Source organism: Pleurodeles waltl, chromosome 5 (genome assembly GCF_031143425.1).
Source record: "Pleurodeles waltl isolate 20211129_DDA chromosome 5, aPleWal1.hap1.20221129, whole genome shotgun sequence".
In the NCBI taxonomy this organism is placed as follows: Eukaryota; Metazoa; Chordata; class Amphibia; order Caudata; family Salamandridae; genus Pleurodeles; species Pleurodeles waltl.
In genome coordinates, this window is record NC_090444.1 from 1,631,733,497 (window position 1) to 1,631,754,956 (window position 21,460).

Below are 21,460 nucleotides of genomic sequence, written 5' to 3' on the forward strand. Positions count from 1 at the left end.
CCAATCATGGAGGTGTAGATCTGCGCAAGTTCAGATGCAGAACCTTGCTCTGCAGCTGTGATAGAAGACTATCCCAAAGATGCAACCTGATATGGGGACAGACACTCATACCCAGAAGTTCTGGGTATCACACTCTCCTGGTCTAATGCGTTTTGTGGTAGAGTCTCTAGCTAACTGTAGATTCCTAACTTTCTAAATTTCCCCAGATGCTAGGCTGGATCTGGAAACATTTGCTAGCAACTCCTTCTCATGTCGGCAGGAGGCATTGTGTGGCTCTGTGTTAGATCAATCCTGCCCCAGGTGTGACAGAAGTGCCTCTATATAGGCACCACTTCAGATTGCTTGCATCAATTTCTTTGTGAGCTCTATCCGTGCCATCAAACGTGAAGCCACTGAAATCAGATCAGAGCAGTATGCAGTCTTTGCAGATTTTAGCTTTTACTATTGGACTAAATAAGACCATTCCCCAGAATGTGGAGGAGGGTGGGTCGATGAGAAATCTACAGTTAGATAGAGTCTTTACAGGAAAAGGCATTGTTGAACTTGGTCTTCTGATAGAGACTTCCAACTGCGTATTCCTCACTTTGTGAATAGATACCAAAGAACTGTATCCCCAGGTAATGGCTCAGATCAGGAAATCCTGAAAAAATAGATCCAGCAAAGTGCCCATTCAGGCAGACCTAGCTGTCCTAGCAGTAGTGTTTGGTAGACACGTGTAGGGATGTCCACGTAGCTGCCCTGCAAATGTCCAGAACTGCACCACCATACGCTAGCACAGTAAAAGCAGCATTCTCTCCGGTGGAATGAGCGCACATTGCTTCTGGGAGTTGATTTTTAGCCAGCTCACAGCAAATCTTAATGCATAATACAATCCACTGGTATATGGCTCTCTTTTGCACCACTTTACCTTTTTTTGCTCCAGAGAAAGAAACATTAGTTTGGTCATCTTGTCGACAGTCTTTGGTCTGTTCAGTGTAGAAACTCAGGGCCTTCTTTGGGTCCAGAAGGTGGAGCCGCTATTCTTCCTTGGAGTGATAGGACAGTGCATAGAAAGTTAGCAAGGTGACGGATTGCCTTATGTGTAAGGGCATTAGTACCTTTGGCAGGAATACTGCTTTTGTGCGAAGGACCAGCTTCTTTCTGAAAAATTAGATAAACTACTGTACCATAGACAGCATCTATTCTTGATAGACTGATCTTGCAGATGTCATGGTGATGAGAAATGCCATCATGATGGTGAACAGACAGAGAGGACAGCTGGGCACTGGTTGGAAAAAGTGCACAGCAGGTAAGTGAATGCCAACTTAAGGGGTCCTAATGAGACATGAGAAATGGTGTTCCTGGGTACCTCTGGATCAACCCTTTAAAAAAACATGTATTACAACTGGTGATTTCAAGACGGGTGGTTGATCAGTAAATGTAAGCTGAAAGCAACGAATAGTAACCTTCAATTGTTGCCACAGCAAGGCCTTGCTGTGCTAAAGAATGATAGAACATGAGAACATCAGACAACTTTGCATTTAAGGGATGGTTGTTGCAGGAGGAACCCCAAACAGTAAACTTGTGCAAGCATCTGACGTATACAGTCATTAATGAATGCCTGGCTGCCAAGATAACACCCGCCTCTCTAGGAAGAAGGTTGAAATCACCACGCACTGAGGTTCAGATTGTGCAGGCTCGTGGGAAGAACTGCACCTTGCTGCTGCAACAATAGGTCCTCCCGAAAGGGCAGCCAGATCAGAGGACAAGTGCTTATGGCCAAACATTCCTAGCACCACAACCAACTCGCCTAGTCAGGAGCCACTAGGATTCCTTGGACCATATCTTTCTGATCTTTTTCAGTACTGTGGGCAGGAAAGGAAGGGGCGGAAAGGCATACAGGAATCCTGATCCCCAATGTAGTTGGAAGGTGCCTCTCACGAAGAGCTGCCTTGGGAAGTCCAACGCGCAAAAGCTTGGACGCTGCATGTTCTCTGCAGTCACCAGAAAGTTGAGCAAGGACTCTCCCTGATGTTTAAAGATCCTGACCATTGTTGAGAAACTAGGGAGATATCCTGTTCATGTAACCACTTCGAAAAGTATCATCGCTTAGCACAGGACCCACTAGAACCCCACACCACCCTAGTTGTTGCAACACCACAAGGCGGTAGTGTTGTCCATAACAACCTGTACCCATTCCCCAGTAATGTTCAGTAGGAACTACTTCATTGCTAAGTGAATGGCTTGCAATTCCAACAAGTGTATGTGGAGGCAAGTCTCTGCCAGAAACCAGAGTCCTCTGATGTCCAACTCGCTCATATGCCCTCTCCAACCAAGCAATGATACATCCATCACAACTGTCAGCTCTGGGTCAGGTATCGAGAGGTGTCTGCCACAGGTTCAATTGTGGTTTAGCAGCCATGACTGAAATATTTCACTGTCTTCTTTAACACCTGGATAGACTCTGACAGGTCCTCCTGGTGCTGAGCCCACTAAGACTTCAGATCGCACTGCAGAGCTCACCTGTGCCCCGGCATGTTCCACAAGCAGCATGCAGAAGACCAAGAAGCCTCAGAGCTGCTCTCACTGAGACCCAGGTGAAGGGTTGAAAAATCGATATCACAGCCAAAATGTTCTTAACTCATTGAGGGGGAGGAAAGACTTGGAAGCCCACCGCATCCAGGATGGCGCAGATAAAGGGGAGCAATTGTCAGCGAGATAGGTGTGATTTGGGCATGTTGATGGAAAATCCCAACTTTGTAAAGGATGCAATTGTCTGGTGGTGGCTTACCACACTGCCTTCACAAGCCAGTCACTGAGTTATGGGAAAACTGGTACTCACAACCTCTGCAGATGGACTGTGATTATCACCATCACGAACATTGGAGGTGCACTTGAAAGGCCATAGGAGAGCACAGCAAACTGAAAGTGCTCTCGGTCCCCCTGAAACCACAGGTAACGCCTCAGGATTGTACAACAGGAATGTAGAAATAGGAATCCTGCAAACCCAAAGCAACCACCCAGTATCCTGGATCCAGTTAAGGCAGAAATTAGGTCAAGGTGAGCATTTTTTGAGCTTGTCCTTCCAGAAGAAGAATTTTCATGGTGGTGAATGCCTTCATCCTTCTTCGGTACGAAGAAAAAATGGGACGAACAGTCAGTCCTGATCGCTGGTGCAGGCCCTCTCTCCATCGTTTCCTTTGTTAAGAGAGGCTGAACTTTTCTCCAGAGGCAGGAAGTGCCTAGAAAGTGAGCAGTAACCTTGGCCTTATACCTTTCTGAGACTGAGTCAGTCTTCCCTCCAAACTGCCTACATCCTTCAAAGGGCATGTCTATCAAGATCTGTTGAAAGTCTAAGGAAAAGCTCATGGAGTGAATCCACGCATGGTACAGAAGTGCTATGCTGGACTCAATTTCCCAAAGCAGAGAGTCAGTGATATCCAGGCCAGAGTGAAGAAGGTACTTTGTTGACTTCTGACCATTCAAAATCAAATGCTGTAATGTTGGTCTGATTTTCCCTAGGACAACTGGTAAGATGTCTGCTGCTCTGTCCCACAATTTAAGCCTTGTCTCGTTAAAACAGAGGAGGTGATAATCATGTGCATATGCGTTTCACAAAAGTAGAATTACCTCTTGTAGCCCGTTACCTACTGACTCATCACAGTAAAGCCCCAACATAATTAGTTTTCCCAAGCTTAGCTACTAGCAACAGAGTGTAGCTGTTTCTGAGGTATCTTCAGTGGTTATCTTGATTTGTCTTTATTAGTCCTACCACGGCCTTGCCTGCTTGTTTGTGCTTGTGACCCGAGGCCCAGTCTCTGGTTCCTCCGTCCAGTCTTTGCCTCTCTCCTGCAAAGTTTGCTCCTTGGGTCCTTGAAAAGTCACTGTGAGGGAACAGGCTTGGCTGATGACTGTGATATATCCAATTACTTCATGTACCAAGTGTCTAGGAGTTCTTTCAATTGGCCCAGTCATCAAATTCCTAAGACATCAACATTACAACAGGGTTAACTAAACCATATGTAATATCAAATTTCTTCTGCCGAGGTCAAAAGGATAAGAATCTTTATATCTTCAACAAAGCCTTATTTAAAAAAAACCTGAGTAACATGTATTTTATGTTCCAAGAATGAACTAGTTGTTTAGCTGCCATAAGTATAGCTCGTGCCTGCTGGTGCAGCAGGAAACATACATTCACTTGCCTCGATGTATCTCTCCAATTGTTATTGCCCATTCTGACCCTATATGTCCTTTCCAGAAGTGAAACACAAAGGCCATGTTTCCAATGTTTCTGGAATGCCAGAGAATCTGAGGTTCTCTCTCACGGACCAGTGCTCCTTTTCTCAATCAAATGCAGTCGCCAGTTTCTGTTCCACCAGCCTTCTATCCAAATACAGAGGAACCATTAAATGGCATGTCCATTCAGTTAACCAGGACATAACTTGACAATCCCATGGAACCATAGCTAGGGAGGAGCCCATCGAACATGCTACTGAATCTACAGTGTCCAACCTCGCCATGGGGATTTATTTGGCCACATCCTACCATTATCTTACAACTTCTGTGAAATTGATCCTTATGTGGTTAGGAAAATTTAGCAAAGCACCTGTGCCATTTGCCACAGAGCATGGGAAAAGAATAGCCAGAACACAAGTCACATTTGGGGAACAAAGGGTGAGGGTGAGGCTGCACTGACCTCCTGGTCGGTGTCTGCTGCCCTCCCCAGCTCCTCTGGCTGCTGCTGCTGCCTCTGTGTCTTGCCTGGGACGAACTGAGAGCCTCCTGACTCTCAGTTGGAGGCCCTCCTCCACCCGCAGGTTCGTCACTACACCTCATCCCTGGTGGACTAGTGGCCATCACAAGTAAGTATTTTCCTTTTCTTCTCTCTGTCACTCTTTCCCTCTTACATTTTCTGCCTTTCTCGTCTATCATTTGCCTTTTATTCTCTCTGTCACTCTTTCACTTTTGCATTCTCTGCCTATTTCTTCTATCACCCCTCGTTTTTCCCTAGTGCTTTTTCCCTTCTCCCCTCTTCCTCTGCCCCCCTCCTCCCGCGAAGCACCTTTCCAGTCCTCCTGCCTCCCAGCTGACTGTTTCCCCGCCGCCTCCCCTTCCTAATGGCGGCCGCGTCAAAGGCAAGCTCATCTGCGCCCATCCGTGCCTGGACCGCACCCAGCTCCAGGAACCCTGGTGGCTTCGGTTGAGGTCCCTCCCACCCCCATCGCCTTGAGACCCTCACGGGTGAGTAGCCGCATTGATTGATTGACTGAGGCACAGATTGATTGTCAAGACCCTTAATTAAGTCCCCAAGCATGAGGCAATGCCTGAGAGCTCACTGAGATTAAGAAGTAGGCTTGCCCGCGCTTCTAGGATAGACTCCATTAATGCCTCATTCAAGGAAAGCCTTAGCTCTGAAACTGAAGATAATAGCTGCAAATTTTGTGAGGATGCTTGCTTTGTTTTTTTTCTGGGCAAGGGAAATTCTAGCACTATGGCCGACTTTCTGAAGATGGCTTTCAATTACGTTATTTCTTCTGAGGGGAGCCTCAAAGGGCATTCCCTGTCAACTGATAAGTTTGTGTTTTTCAGGGCCAGCAGCATCAGTGTTCGCAGGAGGGAGTAGATTACCCACCACATTCATCGTTATGTGGCCCAATCAGGCATCTGGATATGATCTGAGTCTGATCAGATAGGATGTTCAGCCTGCCAGTATCTCTAGACCTAGCATCAAGGACACATCAGGGTGGCCTTGGATAAGCCCAGACGGGTTGAGGAACAGTGATTAGCCAGCAGCGAAATGGCAATAGAAGAAAGCCAACAGGGTACCAACTTGCGTAAGTCCAGTAGGACAGCCTGGTGGCACACTGGGGCCTGAAGGCACACCAGTGGGAATATGGCGAAACTCAGCCAGCCTCAACTGGATGAAAGTCACAATCAGGAACTGGAAACTCTGGAAGTGGCATAGGGCCCAAGGCTAGTATTGAGGCAAGAGTGAAGGCCAACATGATGTCAATGAGTTCCAACTCAATGGCCAAAGATGAGGCCTGAGTGAGGCTTTGGGACACCAACCCAAGGACCAACTGCATGAGCATCAGCAACTTCTCAGCGATAGACAATCCATCCTCCTGTGCTTTGGAGGTTTTTTCAATTTGTCCCTCGACTTGCTAGTTAACAGCACATGGGGGAATCTAGTGTGCGGCCTGGAATTGGACTGAGATCGAGTCTAGCAAATATCATAGGCCAGCTCCCTCTCCCTAAACATCTAGGCATTTTTCAATTTTTCACTTGAGTGGCTGGCACCATAGGGACTGAAATGGAGATCGGCTTATGGCAGAACTGGATTTGTTTGAGCCCTGATTTTTGGGAGGCGACACCCTATAGCTCTGCAAAAAATAACATTTTAAAGAGAAAAACATTTGGGGCAAGCATTCCAGATCCCTGTTGGTAAGTGCAGAAAAAACAACTGCTGTTGATACATTACGATGGTGCTTAAATAGCACCAGGGATGTCATGTTTGGAATTGTCGAATCAAGCATCAACTACCAGGCGTAGGAGCATTGTTTCAAATTTTCTGGTTCATGACCTAGAAGCCATTCAAGAGGTATGGATTCTGCAAAAAGGGGTTAGCTGTCAGGAATCTGGATGGTACCATATATTGGCTTTATGACCTAACACCGGAGGCAGTGCTGGAGCCAAGGCACAACCTGCCAGCACTTGAGAACTACTGCTGTCTTTTCTGGATCCAGTCTAGTGACTGATAAAGAATCTAGATGGAGAAGTATCCTTCAGAAGTTTAGAGGTTTACTCTACTCAAACCACTTTGCAGTAAATAAACGTATCTCTTTGGTGCACCACCTCAATCTTCATCTGTATTACTATTTTATTTCTTACAAGGATGTTCTAGCATCCACAGTCCTGAGTCCTCCCAACAAGCATACATTCCAGCAAACCTTTATAGAAGTACATCCTTTAACTAAATATCACTGTCTGTAAAGGAACATTACTTCACATTCATTTAATAAGTTTTTTCCTGTCTTACGAGTGGCACACACTCACTGTTGCTGTGGCACTTTTGATAAACCCCACCTTTTAATAACCAATAAACCATTAAAAATAAAAGATAAAGGACTCAATGCTCAGCTTCTCCTCACATCCTCATAGATCACCTACACCACATCATTGCTAATGAAGTAATGGCTATCAGTAACATTTTTATTTTAAAGTCCCAGTGAAAAGTCTGTTGTATAAACATGACGGATATCCTGTCCACTGTATTACAACATGACGGATATCCTGTCCACTGTATTACAACATCACGGATATCCTGTCCACTGTATTACAACTTCCATTATATCGTTTGGAACTTGTAAAATGGCTGGCAGGATATACGTCACATTTGTGACAGAGTATTCCATCCGCCAAGGTTATAATCAAGCCCAAAGACTACTGAGAGTTACAATTGAAACGTACCTGCGGCAATGCGAGTAGATAGGCCAAAGACAAGGTGATGTCATTTGGTAAGGCATCACTGGCCAGCTGCAGCAAAACTGAAATAGAGAATGAATGGTGATTATAGATTGCCTGATACATCATATTCTGTAATTGAAATGCTTTCTGTGCAGACATAATAGCAATTAAAAGTAAGTTTAAATAATTCTTGACAAATACAACTGAAAATCCTTATAGACAACACTTGATCCAGAAGCTACAGTTTTTACAGGCAGGTCTGAAGAGTAAATCTTGAAGCATTCTAATATTTCAGGTTTTAGCTCAGTAAACATGAGTAACAAATCCCTGGAGGAGCAAATCATTAATGTTATGATTAGAAAATGTTAAAAATACCAACGGCCGGAGGGAAGGGGCGGGGTTGGGGGTGAGACTGAGTTAGATGAGGAGGGGTGACGCCGGTGAGGTCTCAGTTGAGGGTGAACTATCTAGATGAGTACCTACTGGGTTACTACTGTTATTGAACATAGAATGGAATGTAATATTTTATTCTCCACAACACTGATAGACATATGAGTTAATATATGATGATCCCGCACAATACCGACATTGGAATGACAGTGATTGTTTAATTTACTGTATTTGTTTTTCTCCTGTGCTTCATGGTTACCAATGCTAACGTAATGTGATTTTGCGATGCAGGCAATAAAACCAATAAAGAGATTCTTAAAAAAAATACCAATGGAGATTCTTTAAAAAAAATACCAATGGCCATCTGCAGATAAATGACCATAATATATTCACTGTCTAATATTAAGAGTGAGCCCAAGCAGTTATGTTTCAAGTACACTAAATTCAAATAATGGGTGAGGGGCATTCTTTTCAATATTTTAAGAAATAGCCTTTATTGGAACTTATTTTCTTCCATTAAAAGAAGCACACACTTTGACCAAAACATGTTTTGCAAATCAGTTATTTCCTCAGGTCCATGTGCTGTTGTGTAAACCACTGAAATACAATATAAAACAAAATACAATCATTATTGTTCTACTAATATCATAAGATCACTCATGCACATACAGATTAATTATATATATATATAGACATATATATATATATATATTATCTATTGGCGATCGCCACTAAGTATAGTTAGGACTATGTTTCCAGAGAAAAAGTATTTTTTGACTTGCCTATATCTTTGGCACCGTTTGACGAATCTTCACAAAAGTTTCCAAAAAAAGAGTGTCAGTGATTCTTGTTGCACATGGAAAGTTTAGGGGTTATCTGTCAAGCGTGGGCTGAGAAAAAGGGAGGGTCAAAAAAGTTGTGTTTCCCACGTTAATTCCCATAGTACCTTTTGACATGTCTACAGCCCAAACCATTGGACGGATTTACACCAAATTTGGCAGAAAGCTAGCTTTCGGTGCGCAGATTGATGTTTTGCTTCTTTGGTGTAAATCCGTTTGGTAGTTTTTGAGAAATTTAGGGAAATCTAAATTTGTATATGTCTGGCCACAGCGTATTCGCAAATTATTCGTGAAATTTGTGTGAATTTTCACAAAACCACATGCGAAAGGAAGCGCTGTAATGGGTTGACTGCAACCTGACTAGAAAGTTGCGGCCACCATTTTATTTCACGGGACACTGTCCCCAGGGGTGAAAATCTTAATTGAAAGTGGCATAAGGGGTCAGGGTGCAGGTACCCTGACCCCAGGGGTATGATATAGATGTGTTTTAGAGGCAAATTATGGGATTCAAGCAACTATGAGTTTCTTTGCATGGTATTCACGAACATTTTTGAATTTTCGCAGATTATTCACAAAATATTCGCAAATGTAAACAAATTTGAAAGAAACATCACAGCCTTCTTCATAGAGTAATTCGTTCACTAATTCACACATGCACCCACTCACACACCCACTCAGACACTCATGCACCCAGTCAGACTCACACACCCACTCACAGATCCACTGACACAAGCAGGCCCTGTTGCCACCCTGTGCTGTGCATAGTCAAAGGCCATGTGAGGCGTGGGGGTTGGGTTGTTATAAGGGCTTGACTGAAGGACTGGCTGCAGGCCAGGCATTGCAACCAACCTCAGCCAGTTGGAATAATATATAGTAATTAAAATTACGTAAAAGAAAATATAGAAATTCACTGAAAAAAAACAAAGGTTACAGGGACGTTATAGTTAGGTTCTGAATTTACTCGTGCAAAACCATAGAAATTCGGCAGTTATAGTTAGAGCTCCTTCAAGTAACTATAACTCGGGCCCTAAGGTAGCTGTAACTCACAGCTTCACCATGCACAGCTAATTACTCCACATATTATATCACTGATGAGGTCTTTTGGCATCTTTGATATTATCAATGCGACAATTGCACTAAAATTATTGATAAGAAAACTGTACATGACAAGGGCACGGGTTATAGTTAACTTAGGGGGCGAGTTATAGTTACTTGAAGGAACTCCAACTATAACTGCTGAATTTCTGTGGTTTTGTACGAGTAAATTCAGAACCTAACTGTAATGTCCCTGTAACCTTTGTTTTTTTCTGTGAATATATATATATCTATATATCTATATCTACATTACCTAGTGGCAGTCGCCACCAGGTAGTGATAGGTAGAACCTAGTTTCTACAGAAAAAGCAGATTTTTACTTGCTTGTATCTTTGGCGCCGCTTGATGAATCTTCACAAAATATTCCCCAAAACTTTTGACAGTCACCTCAGCTGCTTTCTGGAAAGTTTCAGGTGATCTGTTAAGTAGGGGGCCGAGAAAAAGAGGGGGGGGGGATCATTAAAGGAGCGGTTCCCATGTTAACTCCCACAGGGATTTTGAACAGCCATAGTGCCCAAACCACTAGAAAGAATTACACCACATTTGGAAGAAAGGTAGCTCTTGGTCCAGAAAGCGCCCTTTTTGTTATTTGGTGTAAATCAGTTCTGTAGTTTTTGAGAAATTAAAGAAATTCCAAATTTGTATACACATATATACATATCTGTTTAGCTGCCAACACTTCAACAATAACAATAACGACATTAACTACCGCTTTCTATCTTAGTATTCTGTAATCGTTACTGGAAACCTTAATAATACATATCTCCTTACTAAGCATATTTGTAGTTGTATGGTTTACCCTGTGGGTAATTTTCTTCATCCTCTGTTAACCATCGTCTTTGAGTATCACCAATCCATATCAATCAATCAGTCAGGATACATAAAGTGCAAGGGTATCAACGAGCTGAGGTCCAAGCAGCTCAGGAGGCATCAATTGAAAAGCCAGGTCTTGAGTCTTCTTGTGAACTCCTGTAGAGAGGGATAGGACTGGAGAGAGAGGGGGAGGCTGTTCCAGGATTTCGTGGCGAGGTAGGGGGAAGGAGCGTCCTCCACTGTTGCTTCTGCAGATCTGGGGGTGTGAGCAAGAGAGTGGGAAGTGGATCGCAGGGGTCTGGAAGGTTGGTGGAAGCTTAGGCGGTTGTTGGTGTATGCGGGTCCTAGTTATGCAGGGTCTTGTATGCGTGAGTCGGAATCTTAAATTGGCATCTCTTGTGGAATGGGAGCAGTGTTGTTTCTTCAGATGAGTGGTGATGTTGGTCCATCGGAGGAGGTCGAGGATGATTCTGGCTGCAGAGTTCTGAATGGTCTGCAGACTCTTCAGGAGGTGTGAAGTAATTCCCTCAGTCTGGTGGCTGGTGACGAGGAGCACAAACACAAAAGAATAGAGCAGTGTTGGTCCTAAATTAGCCGCAGTGAAGTTAGTGTCTAATGAGTCAGTTGATAGTGCTCAACCCCTTGTGGTCTCACTGGCCGGGAACCACTATACATCTACAAGAAACTCCAATACAGAAGGAACACTTTAAATATTTGCTAAACAAGCTTAATCTCACAGTACAGATTAATGAGGAAAATAATCACACAAAGTCTTCTTCTTTCAATCCCTATAGGAGAAGGGAGCTAAACGATTGCCAGTAATAACGTCTTTATTAGTATTCAATCAATATTAAGTACTTCAGCCCAGCCAACGCATTTTGTCCTGTAATAGACTTTATCAGAGTTTGGATAATCGTTTATGGCTTCTTTGTAATTAAGTACAATCTGAAGGAATATGATATTCCACGGATATTGTCTCCCCAAAGGAGATATTATATGGACATAAAATAATCTTCAAAAGCTGAGTATAACCAGTGAAATTACGGCATATTGCGAATATTCTCTCCCAAGTGGGATGTACAGAGTAATGCAGTGTAGCGTGTGTCAGCGCCCTTGCCAGATAGTGGCGGGTCTTGCAAACATTACAACCTGGCTGGTGACAAGGGCTTGAGTGACAGTGCGTCTGGTGAAGACTGGGAGCCATCTGAAGATCTTTTGGAGCCAGCACAGAATGAGGAAGCAGGCGGAGGAGACCGCGTTGATCTGGTTCTTCATAGTGAGCTTACTATCCAGAATGATGCCGTGGGTCTGGGCGTGACCCATGGGGATGGGAGAGGATCCCAGTTCTGAAGGCCACCAGGAGTCGTTCCACGGTGAGGCGATCTTCTGATAGACACAACCTCTGCCTTGTCTGTGTTGAGCTTGAGGCAGATGTCTTGCATCAGTTAGGGGAAGCTGGTCATGCACAGGTGGAAGTTGGCCTTAGTAGTGAAAGAGTCTTCGGCAGCACAGAGAATGAGCTGGATGTTGTCTGGGTAAGACAGCCCGTGGTTTCTAACGATGTTGATCAGGGGGTCATGCAGGCACCGAACAGAGGGGCTGAGGGATGAACCTTGAAAGACTCTGCAGATGGTGTTCTTGGGCTCCAAGGTGTAAGATGGGAGGTGGACCCTCTGTTCTTCCGGTGAGGAAGGATGCGATCCACTTGAGGGTATCCTTTTGGATTCTGATCTTGATGAAGCCTTGTGATCAGGGTATGGTGTGATACAGGGTTGAAAGCTACTGAGAGGTAGAGGAGGATCAGGGCAGCTGCTTCTCCTTGGTCTACGAGGGCTCCGATGTCGTCAGTAGCTGCGATCAGGGCAGTTTTGGTGCTGTGGTTTGTGCAGACTCTGGACTGGAATGCATCCAGTACATCTTTGTGCTCGAGGTATTCTGTGAGGTATTCTGTGAGTTGGTGGTTGATGGCCTTTGACAACTTGGGTGAGAAAGGGGAGCAGGGAGAAGGACTGGTAGTTTTTGAACTCATTGGGGTCAGTGGACAGTTTCTTGAGGAGGGGCTTGACTGTGGCGTGTTTCCACTCATATGGGAAGGAAGTGAGCTTGTTGTTGCCGAGGCTGAACATGTGGTGTGGACAGGGGTCCATGGGAGCTCCTGAGTGAACGAAACGCATGATGTCAGTGGTGGTCTGCATGGTGAGCTGGTTCCAGGTGGTGATCCGGTGGCCAGAGTTGACACCTATGGGGGCAAGGAGGCGGACTAGCAAACTGCACCTTTTAATATTATTGTTAAGCCTAAACAGAACCCTTTTAATCACAGTTTTTAAATCCTAATTTATGATGGTATCAACATTTTTAGCAAAATGCGACATTTAATGTATCTATTAAACCTAAACAACCCCCTTTCAAACATAGTGTCTGCATACCTTAGTGGATTACAGCCAGAGTACATCTGTATGGATTTAAAAAATGAACAGTTCTTCATAATCTTTCATCAATTAACTTAAAAATCAAATTCACCAAGTTAGTTTAAACAATACTGAATTGCATACCGAAAGTCTAGTCTTAAACAACTAAATGCATCTTACCCTTTTGATATCTTCATTTCAACCAGCACAGTAAAGCGCTCTCTCTGTGTACACACACCATTGACGTTTAAAAGGCCACTCCCTAAACACTCGAGCATATTCAAAATGGCATCCACATCATGGAAAAAGCATTTTAAGTCTCTATGGTTCTTGTCAACTTTATAGTTGTTGAAGCTACTTTAAGAAAATGAAAAGTTTCCGTGATTCACTACTTTCTCTAGACTTTTCACTATATGGGATTAAAATTTACAGCAATAAGGTAACTGTCAGTACCATCATCACTCAATTTGTAAATAAAGTGAAAAAATACCATGGATGTGTTTCATAAATATCATGTCATGTAACCAGACGTACACATTTCTCAAACTTGGTTCTAATAATGTATTGGTATAAGTCTGGTGAGCTATGCTCTCTCATCATACTGTGGTCCAAATTAGGTTTGATTAACCTTCCTAAAGTTTATGTTTGAGTCACTTAACCTAAACACCATTAAGGGATCATATTTATATGCTCAAAAAATGGCTACAAATTGATGCTGTGAACACCATCTAATCATCAGTACAGTGAAACTGTGAATCAATCACTGGAAGAACAGTTCATTTCTACATTTCATTTAGTAATATTTAATCGCACTGCCCCTCCTTTGCACCACGGAAGCGCGAGATGAACGCCAAGGCTCCAATCAACATGAGCAGTTGCTATTGATGTGGGTGTTCTTTCTCATATGTGGTCAGACACACTAGTGAGTGGCATTCGCCCCGGATTTTGCAGAAGCAGATGGAGCGTTTCTTTGTTAGCAGAATTACAGAATAAGCCACAAGCAAGCCGTGATAAGGTTTCATTTAAGCAGATACATCTGTGCTTTATCTAAGTGCTTCTAACAGAATTTTACTGATCAGATATTTGGCATTGTTGGCAATTTTTACATACCTTGTGCCAAATCGGTAGTACTTCCTACTCCTATGGTCCAGAAGAGGTCCACAATTAGAAGGGGCCAAAACTCGTCAACCTTTTTTCTTCAGGGAAAGTTTGTGAGAAATATTAAACAAAACCTATAAGGAATGTCTATGTTACACATCCTTCTCTAAAAATAAACAATAGCAGTTGTTGTGTTGAGATGTGACCACAATGCAACCATCTCTCATGTGGATTAACATCTAAAGCATAGTTAATAACCACAATTGTTTAAAGCAAAAGGATAATTGGAGAATATTCTTGCGGAATGGAACCGGTTGAACAATTGTTTATGTTCATTTATGTACAATTATGTTTTGTCCTGTAGGTTTAGTATGATATGTAATTTTTGTTTTGAAGTATTGTGACATGTCTAATATGTTTGATTTAGGCTATTTTATCATTCGATTAAATATTACTAAATGAAATGTAGAAATGAACTGTTCTTCCAGTGATTGATTTACAGCTTCACTTTTGTATTGATGATTACATCTGTTCCTACTATTGCACTACTTTTTCAGATTATTTCCTAGTTTACCCAGGTATAGTAGGGTTATTAGGGTACACCACACCTTCTTTTATATATGTAAACACCATCTAAAGCGTAAAGAAGCAATCCCTACATTACATGGACAGGGTCTTATATAACAGGTCATATCCCCCTACTGGAGACTACCTTTCAAGTCTATGTTGGTCAACCCTATGAATATTGAGGCCACTCCAAAGAAAAATAAATTATGTCTATGATTTATTATTCAGTCTCTGCTTATTCTTATTAGACATTAACACTAAACAATAATATAACTGCCACTTCCGTCAACTCAAATGTGAATACAATGTAAGCGTAAATACACTATGGGGGTCATTTCAACCCTGGCGGTACAGGACCGCCAGGGCTGAAATGACAGAAGGACCGCCAACAGGCTGGCGGTGCTTCCGAGGTCATTACGACCACGGCGGTTTCCCACCACATTTGCCCCGGCGGTGATAATCCGCCTGACCAGGGGATTACGAGTCCCCGACCGCCAGCCTTTTCATGGCGGTTTTAACCGCCAGGAAAAGGCTGGCAGTACGGGGAGTCGCGGGGCCCCTGCACTGCCACTGGCATGGGCAGTGCGGGGGCCCCCTGACAGGGCCCCATGCGGCTTTTCACTGTCTGCTCTGCAGACAGTGAAAAGCTAACTGCACCCGTCGCACGGCCGCAACACCGCCGGCTCCATTTGGAGCCGGCTCCCATGTTGCAGCCCACATCCCCGCTGGGCCAGCGGGCGGAAACTCTGTTTCCTCCTGCCGGCCCAGCGGGGATGCCAAAATGGGCACTGCGGGAGTACGGCCGCACGGCGGTTACAACTTGGCGGGCGGCGGTTGCCGTCCGCCAAAGTTGTAATGAGGCCCTATATGTTTCATGAACACTGTCTTATGCATCCAATCATTCAAATGCCTGAAATTCAGTTCTCTCCAAATTGTATTAACAATCTAACCATCAATGCCTATGAGCTATTCTCTCCCATTACAGAACTACCTATATTCTGTGCTCTGAGCCTTCACAAAATTTGCTTGTGGGTCAGTGAACATAAACAACAATACAGTGTGGTATTAATATTGTTCAGAAATATTCCATGAAGTGAGGTTGTATGCAACATCTTAACTGTAAATACACCATCTATTTGCTTCAGAAACACAATCTTATATAATCAGCCATATAGACGTCTCAAACCAAGTTCATGATACATTGGTAACAATCTAGCTAAAAATCCCAGGGAGCTAAACTCTCCCATCATTGCGCAATCTAAATTATCAGCACTTACCCTTCATAAAGTTTTAATGTAACTCACTGAACAGGAACAACACAATGTGATATTTAAATAGATTCTCTAATTGTGTATCTCAAATAATAAACTTCTTGTTACAATACTGAAAATTTACTCAACTATCTTATTCAGGAGGATTCCTTATGAAGCAAATGAACAAATTACTTACCTTCGATGTAGATAGTGTTTTTACTCTTACATTCTATTCACATATTATGTGTTAACAGAAGTAGCATTTGTTTGGGATCATTGTGGTATTGTATTGTTAACATTCTTAGGCGCTCATTATGAAACTGCCGGTAAATCCTGCTTACCGCCATGGTGACGGCAGCCAAAATACTGTTGCGGAAGCGAACATCCGTCCGCCATATTATGACACACACACACACACACCAAACTGACCGAATACTGCCACAAACACAAATCCGCAAGACCAAAGGTAAGTGCTAAACTGTTAGTACTAACAACCATACCGTTACAACAACAAAACAATGCCCTTCACATAACAACCCACAAATCACCACAGCGGACATTCAACGGCAGTAAACTATTGGCAGTACACACCACCGCAGTCATAATGGCCACCCAAATACAAAACAACACAACTTTGGCAAATACATAAAACACACACCTGACACTAATACACACACACACCACACCCATCCACCAACAGCACTATAAACCACACACCCATATTACCCACAACCCTTTGCTAACACGAAAAGACTGCAATAGCTAGCCACGCAAATCACAGAGCAACTACACACCCACACACCAGAACCACCCATTCATCCGTCACGCACCCCACAACCCACCACATTACTCAACACCCTCTGCAGAACACACACCACACAACTCCCATGTCCCCACAAAGCCACCCCCATTTCACTGATGAGGAGTAGCGGATCATGATGGAGGAAATAGTCAGGGTAGAGCCACAGCTGTCTGGAGCACAGATCCAGCAGATATCCATTATCAGGAAGATGGATCTATGGCGGAGAATCGTGGACCGGGTGAATGTCGTGGACAGCATCCACAAACAAGGGACGACATCAGGAAGGGAAGGGAAGTTCCATAGCAGCAAGACACCAGCTCGCTATCCAGAGGACTGGCGGTGGACCCCCACCAACTCCCCACAGCTGTCAGCATGGGAGGAGCAAGTTTTGGCAATCCTTCATCCTGAGGGACTCACTGGAGTTGCCAGAGGACTGGACACTGGTGAGTCAATATTTACTCCCTATCCCCCCCATACCTGCATGCCACCACCACTCCTCACCCTTAAACCCATCACTCCACTCCATCCCACACAGTGCACCACCACAATTAACTAACCTAAATGCCAAGCCCTGCATGCCATATCCACTGCATGCACATCTTTTCCAGCCCTGCATGTACACCCACCACCGGCGCCAGACCAAAGACCTCCTTACCTTCAGGAAACTTCTCAAGACCTGGTTGTTCGAGCAGTAGCAGCATCTCTCCCCCTTTGCCCCTCCCCTCCTCAGCGCCATGAGACCCTCACAGGCGAGTAGTGCGCTTTACAAATTCCTGATTGATTGATTGATTGAATGCATGCACAGCATGGAAAACTAACAATCCCACAATACATCACAATACACAAATAAAGGTGACAGGGCAACAGCCACCATATAGGGAAAGCTAGGGATGCAGAATATGTCACAGACTTGTAGCATAATACACCATTTACATCCTCACAGGTGCCCCAGCCAATCTCAGCAACGAGGTAGCCCACCAGAAGATGCCTCCAGTGGTGACAGCAACTCTGGACTTCTGGATCTAGATGAACTCAATGGCCCATCAGGGACCACTGGTCAGTCGGCTACCCCATCCCACACCCAGTCCACCACAGAGCCTCCCCCCTCAGTATCTAACACCACAGCAACCATCGAACATCCCCAGACCTCTGTCCCCAGGACACGTCAATCAGCAGTGTGCTCACCTGTATAGGGACCCCAGTCTACACCTCACAGGCAAGACAATAAGAGTCCTTGTGGGAGTGGGCACACCGTTCTAGGAACACAGGTACACAGGGCCAGAGACACTCGGAGGACAGCTGTGCGCCAGGAGGTGTACAGGCCCACGGAACCGACTATCCACTAATATCCTGGAGGCTTAACAACAATCCCAGGACAAGATGGGTCAGGTGATAGACGTCATGCAGGAGTACCAGCAGCTGCAGGAGGAACACCACCCAGAGATCAAGAAAGAATTGCAGGCCCTGGACACCACCATGGTCTCCATAGCAGGGGTGCTGGGTGATATGGCCGACATCATGAGGGAGTACACATCACACCAGCGGGCCCCTTCCACTAGCCAGTCAACTGACCAGCCCTTCACATCGGCTGCAGCTGGCGGATGGGAGACCCTGCCACAGGACCCACAGGCCACCAGCACCCCTCCCTCTGCAGAAGGTGAACCACCCGTAAACGTTCCCTGCAACCCAGACAGATACCAGAGACACTTGCAAAGACCAAGATGACCGCCAGGAAATGAGTACCTTCTGAATATCCCCCTTGTGTTCCACTGTGTCACCTTGTCCACTCTGAACTGCCATTGCTCCCCTCCCTATAGCCCCTTGGACACTGGACCTGTGCTACAAACAGACTGGACCACTACACTGGACTTTCCTCTACCATCACCCCATTCCCTTGCACTACTCCTTCATAATTTTCACTTCAATGAACACCCTTGAACACAACTGGAGTAATAGTGCTTCATCTGACATTAATGTGCAATGTATTAAACTGTATCATCCTGTGCAATTGTCTAGAACTTTGTGATTCCATCCAACAAATGGCCTGTAGCAGTTTGTAGTCATCACATCAGTACACAGTTGTAACCACACCAACATCTGCAAATTGTGAAGGCATAGGTGACTGTCAGTTGGGATGCTAAGGAAGTGACTGCCATCATGCTACAGCCACACAGAAGAATAATTTATTAGAGGAATGGTCAGTTCTACTGTCTTACCTGTGTTTCATTGGAAGTACTGCCTTATAACTGATGTCCTGCTGTCCACATCCACATCCTCATCCTCTTTCTACTCCTCCTCACTGTCCTCAGGGTCCACTGCTGCCCACAGGAGCATTTTTACCCTCTTCCTCCTCCTCCTCCTGCAGATAGGGAACATGTCGTCCGTTGGCCAGGTTGTGCAACATGCAACATACAACAACTATCTGGCAGACCTTCTCAGAGGAGGAGCAGAAGGATCCACCTGTCAGATGAAGGCACCTAAACCTGTCCTTCAAAAGACCGAAGGTCCTCTCAATAATCCTCCTGGTACGCCCATGAGCATCATTGTACCTAATCACAGCCCCTGTTCTCGGATTCCTTACAGGGGTCAAGAGCCAGGACAGGTTTGGGTAGCCAGAGTCACCTGCAAGAAGTGAGGGACAAACATTAGCCTTGCACAATGGCATTGGGGATGACTCCTGAAGGCATACACTGACATACATTGGGTGGGGACTCAGGCTCACCTGTACGCCACATTCTGTGCCTCTGTAGTTGTGCTATCAGTTGTGGGACGTTGCTATTCCTCAGGACAAAGGCGTCATGCACCGACCCAGGATACTTGGCAGCAACCTGGGAAATGTACTGGTCAGCAAGGCACACCATCTGGACATTGAATGAGTGGAAACTATTCCTATTCCTGAACACCTGTTCATTGGCAGTCAAAACCCTTGCCAGCACTATTGAGAACATTGGCTGTGACAGTCGTGCAGCCAAGCCCACTGGAAAGAGCTTGTTGCCAGGAAATGGAGCACTGATAGGACCTGCACAAGAGGGGGGATCCCAGTGGGATGACGGATACCAGATATCAGATCAGGCTCCAATTGAGCACACAGCTCTGTGATTGTGGCCCTGCGAGTCTATAGGTGAGTATTATGTGCCTGTCCTACAGTGTAGCCAAGTCCACAAGGGGTCTGTACACGGGGGCTTGCCTCCTCCTCCTATTCCTCCGCAGTGGTAGGTATCTAAAGGGCAGAAGAGTGAGAAGGGAGTGACAACATGAAAAATGGATCCACCACTTCAGTGTACATAGAGCATGTATGTATCTGGACACTGTAAATGGCTATGTTCAATCAACACCAATGACGCCGTTCTTATTCTAAAATTGTGTACCAGCACTATGACATGGCAACTGCCTGTCCTGTGTAGGGATAGGTGGAAGTGATCTCACTCTGCCGGCATTGGGTGTCATGGCGGAAGGCGGTCTGCACCACCGTGCAATTCCTCATTGGCTATCATGGGGCTCTATGGAGTACAAGGAGGATCACCACCGGTGGTGAAGGTGTACACCGCCACAGATGTGACTGCCATTTTCTCCCTATAACCTCACTTGATTCCTGACTTTCCAGAGGACAACTTCTTCACTGCGTGTGCTGCTGTGACCTGTGTCTGGAGCCTGCCATGGCGCGTGCGACAGGGGCAAGGGCCCCTGCCTTCACTTCAAAGGAGTTAGAGCGCCTGGTGGATGGGGTCCTACCCGTGTATGGACAGCAGTATGGGCCTCCAGACCAACAGGTGCGTACACCATGGGGACGCTGTATGCGTCAAGGCTGCATGGAGATGTGTGTGTGCGTGCTGGCGATGTGTCATTTGAATTGGGGGTGTGGCTGGTGGCAGTGTACATGCAGGGCCCCGGGCGATGTGTGTGCCATTTGAGGGGCAAATGATGTCTGAATGCCATATGTGTGACAGGGTGGATATTCGGATTCATGGTGTCTCTCTGTGTTTTCCCTGCAGGTCAGTGCCCATCGGAAAAAGGGCTTGTGCCATCGCCAAGGAGGTGCAGACCCTGGGATTTTATAGCAGGCAGAGCACCCACTGCAGGAAACGGTGGGAGGACCTGAGATGCTGGGCCTGGAAGACCGCGGAGGCCCAGCTGGGAACGGCCTCCCAACGAGGAAGGTGTGCCCGTCAGAACCTGACCATCCTGATGGCCCACATACTGGCGGTGGCCTATCCAGAGCTGCATGGGCTCTTGAGGGCATCATAGCAACCACAAGGGGGTAAAAATCTAGTGTGTGTGACAACCATCTTTGTTGCCTAGCATGGGATTCTGGTGGTGGGTTTTAGTCAGTGGATGCCCCTTTATGCCAGCTCATACATTGCTGCGTGGTCTAGCTCAGGGTTATTGGGTGATTAGCAAAATCTGGATAGCTAGCTAGGTGGCTTTCCATGTCAGACATGGGGTTAGTATGTCCCAGGAGGGGTGCAGATGGCAGTGTTTCTCTGTGTGATGCATACTGCTCAATCTTGGTGCCTATGTGTGATGGTGATGTGTATGCCATATGTGGTGTTTGTGCTGTAATTGACCTAGTGCTCCCTTTCTTTTTCCCTGCCCCCATTTTCTCCTGTCATCCTGTCGATGTGTGCATTAGCATCATCTGGTGAAGGAGCAGGGGGCACCGGTGAATGAGGGAGCTTCAGCCCATGGGACCCAGGAGGCAGAGTCCACTGACACCGAGGGGACCAGTGGGACGGAGGGCGAGGGGAGCAC

General features: G+C 45.4%; 1 protein-coding gene across 2 annotated transcripts in view; it reads right to left on the reverse strand.

Moving 5' to 3' along the window:
- Positions 1 to 21,460, reverse strand: part of NBAS (NBAS subunit of NRZ tethering complex) — a 1,762,396-nt gene that overhangs the window by 901,628 nt on the left and 839,308 nt on the right. For both annotated transcript variants that reach the window (XM_069235962.1, XM_069235961.1), the window contains exon 39: positions 7,450 to 7,526. In XM_069235962.1, coding sequence (XP_069092063.1) covers positions 7,450 to 7,526 — 77 coding nt within the window. The remainder of the gene's footprint in view (positions 1 to 7,449; positions 7,527 to 21,460) is intronic.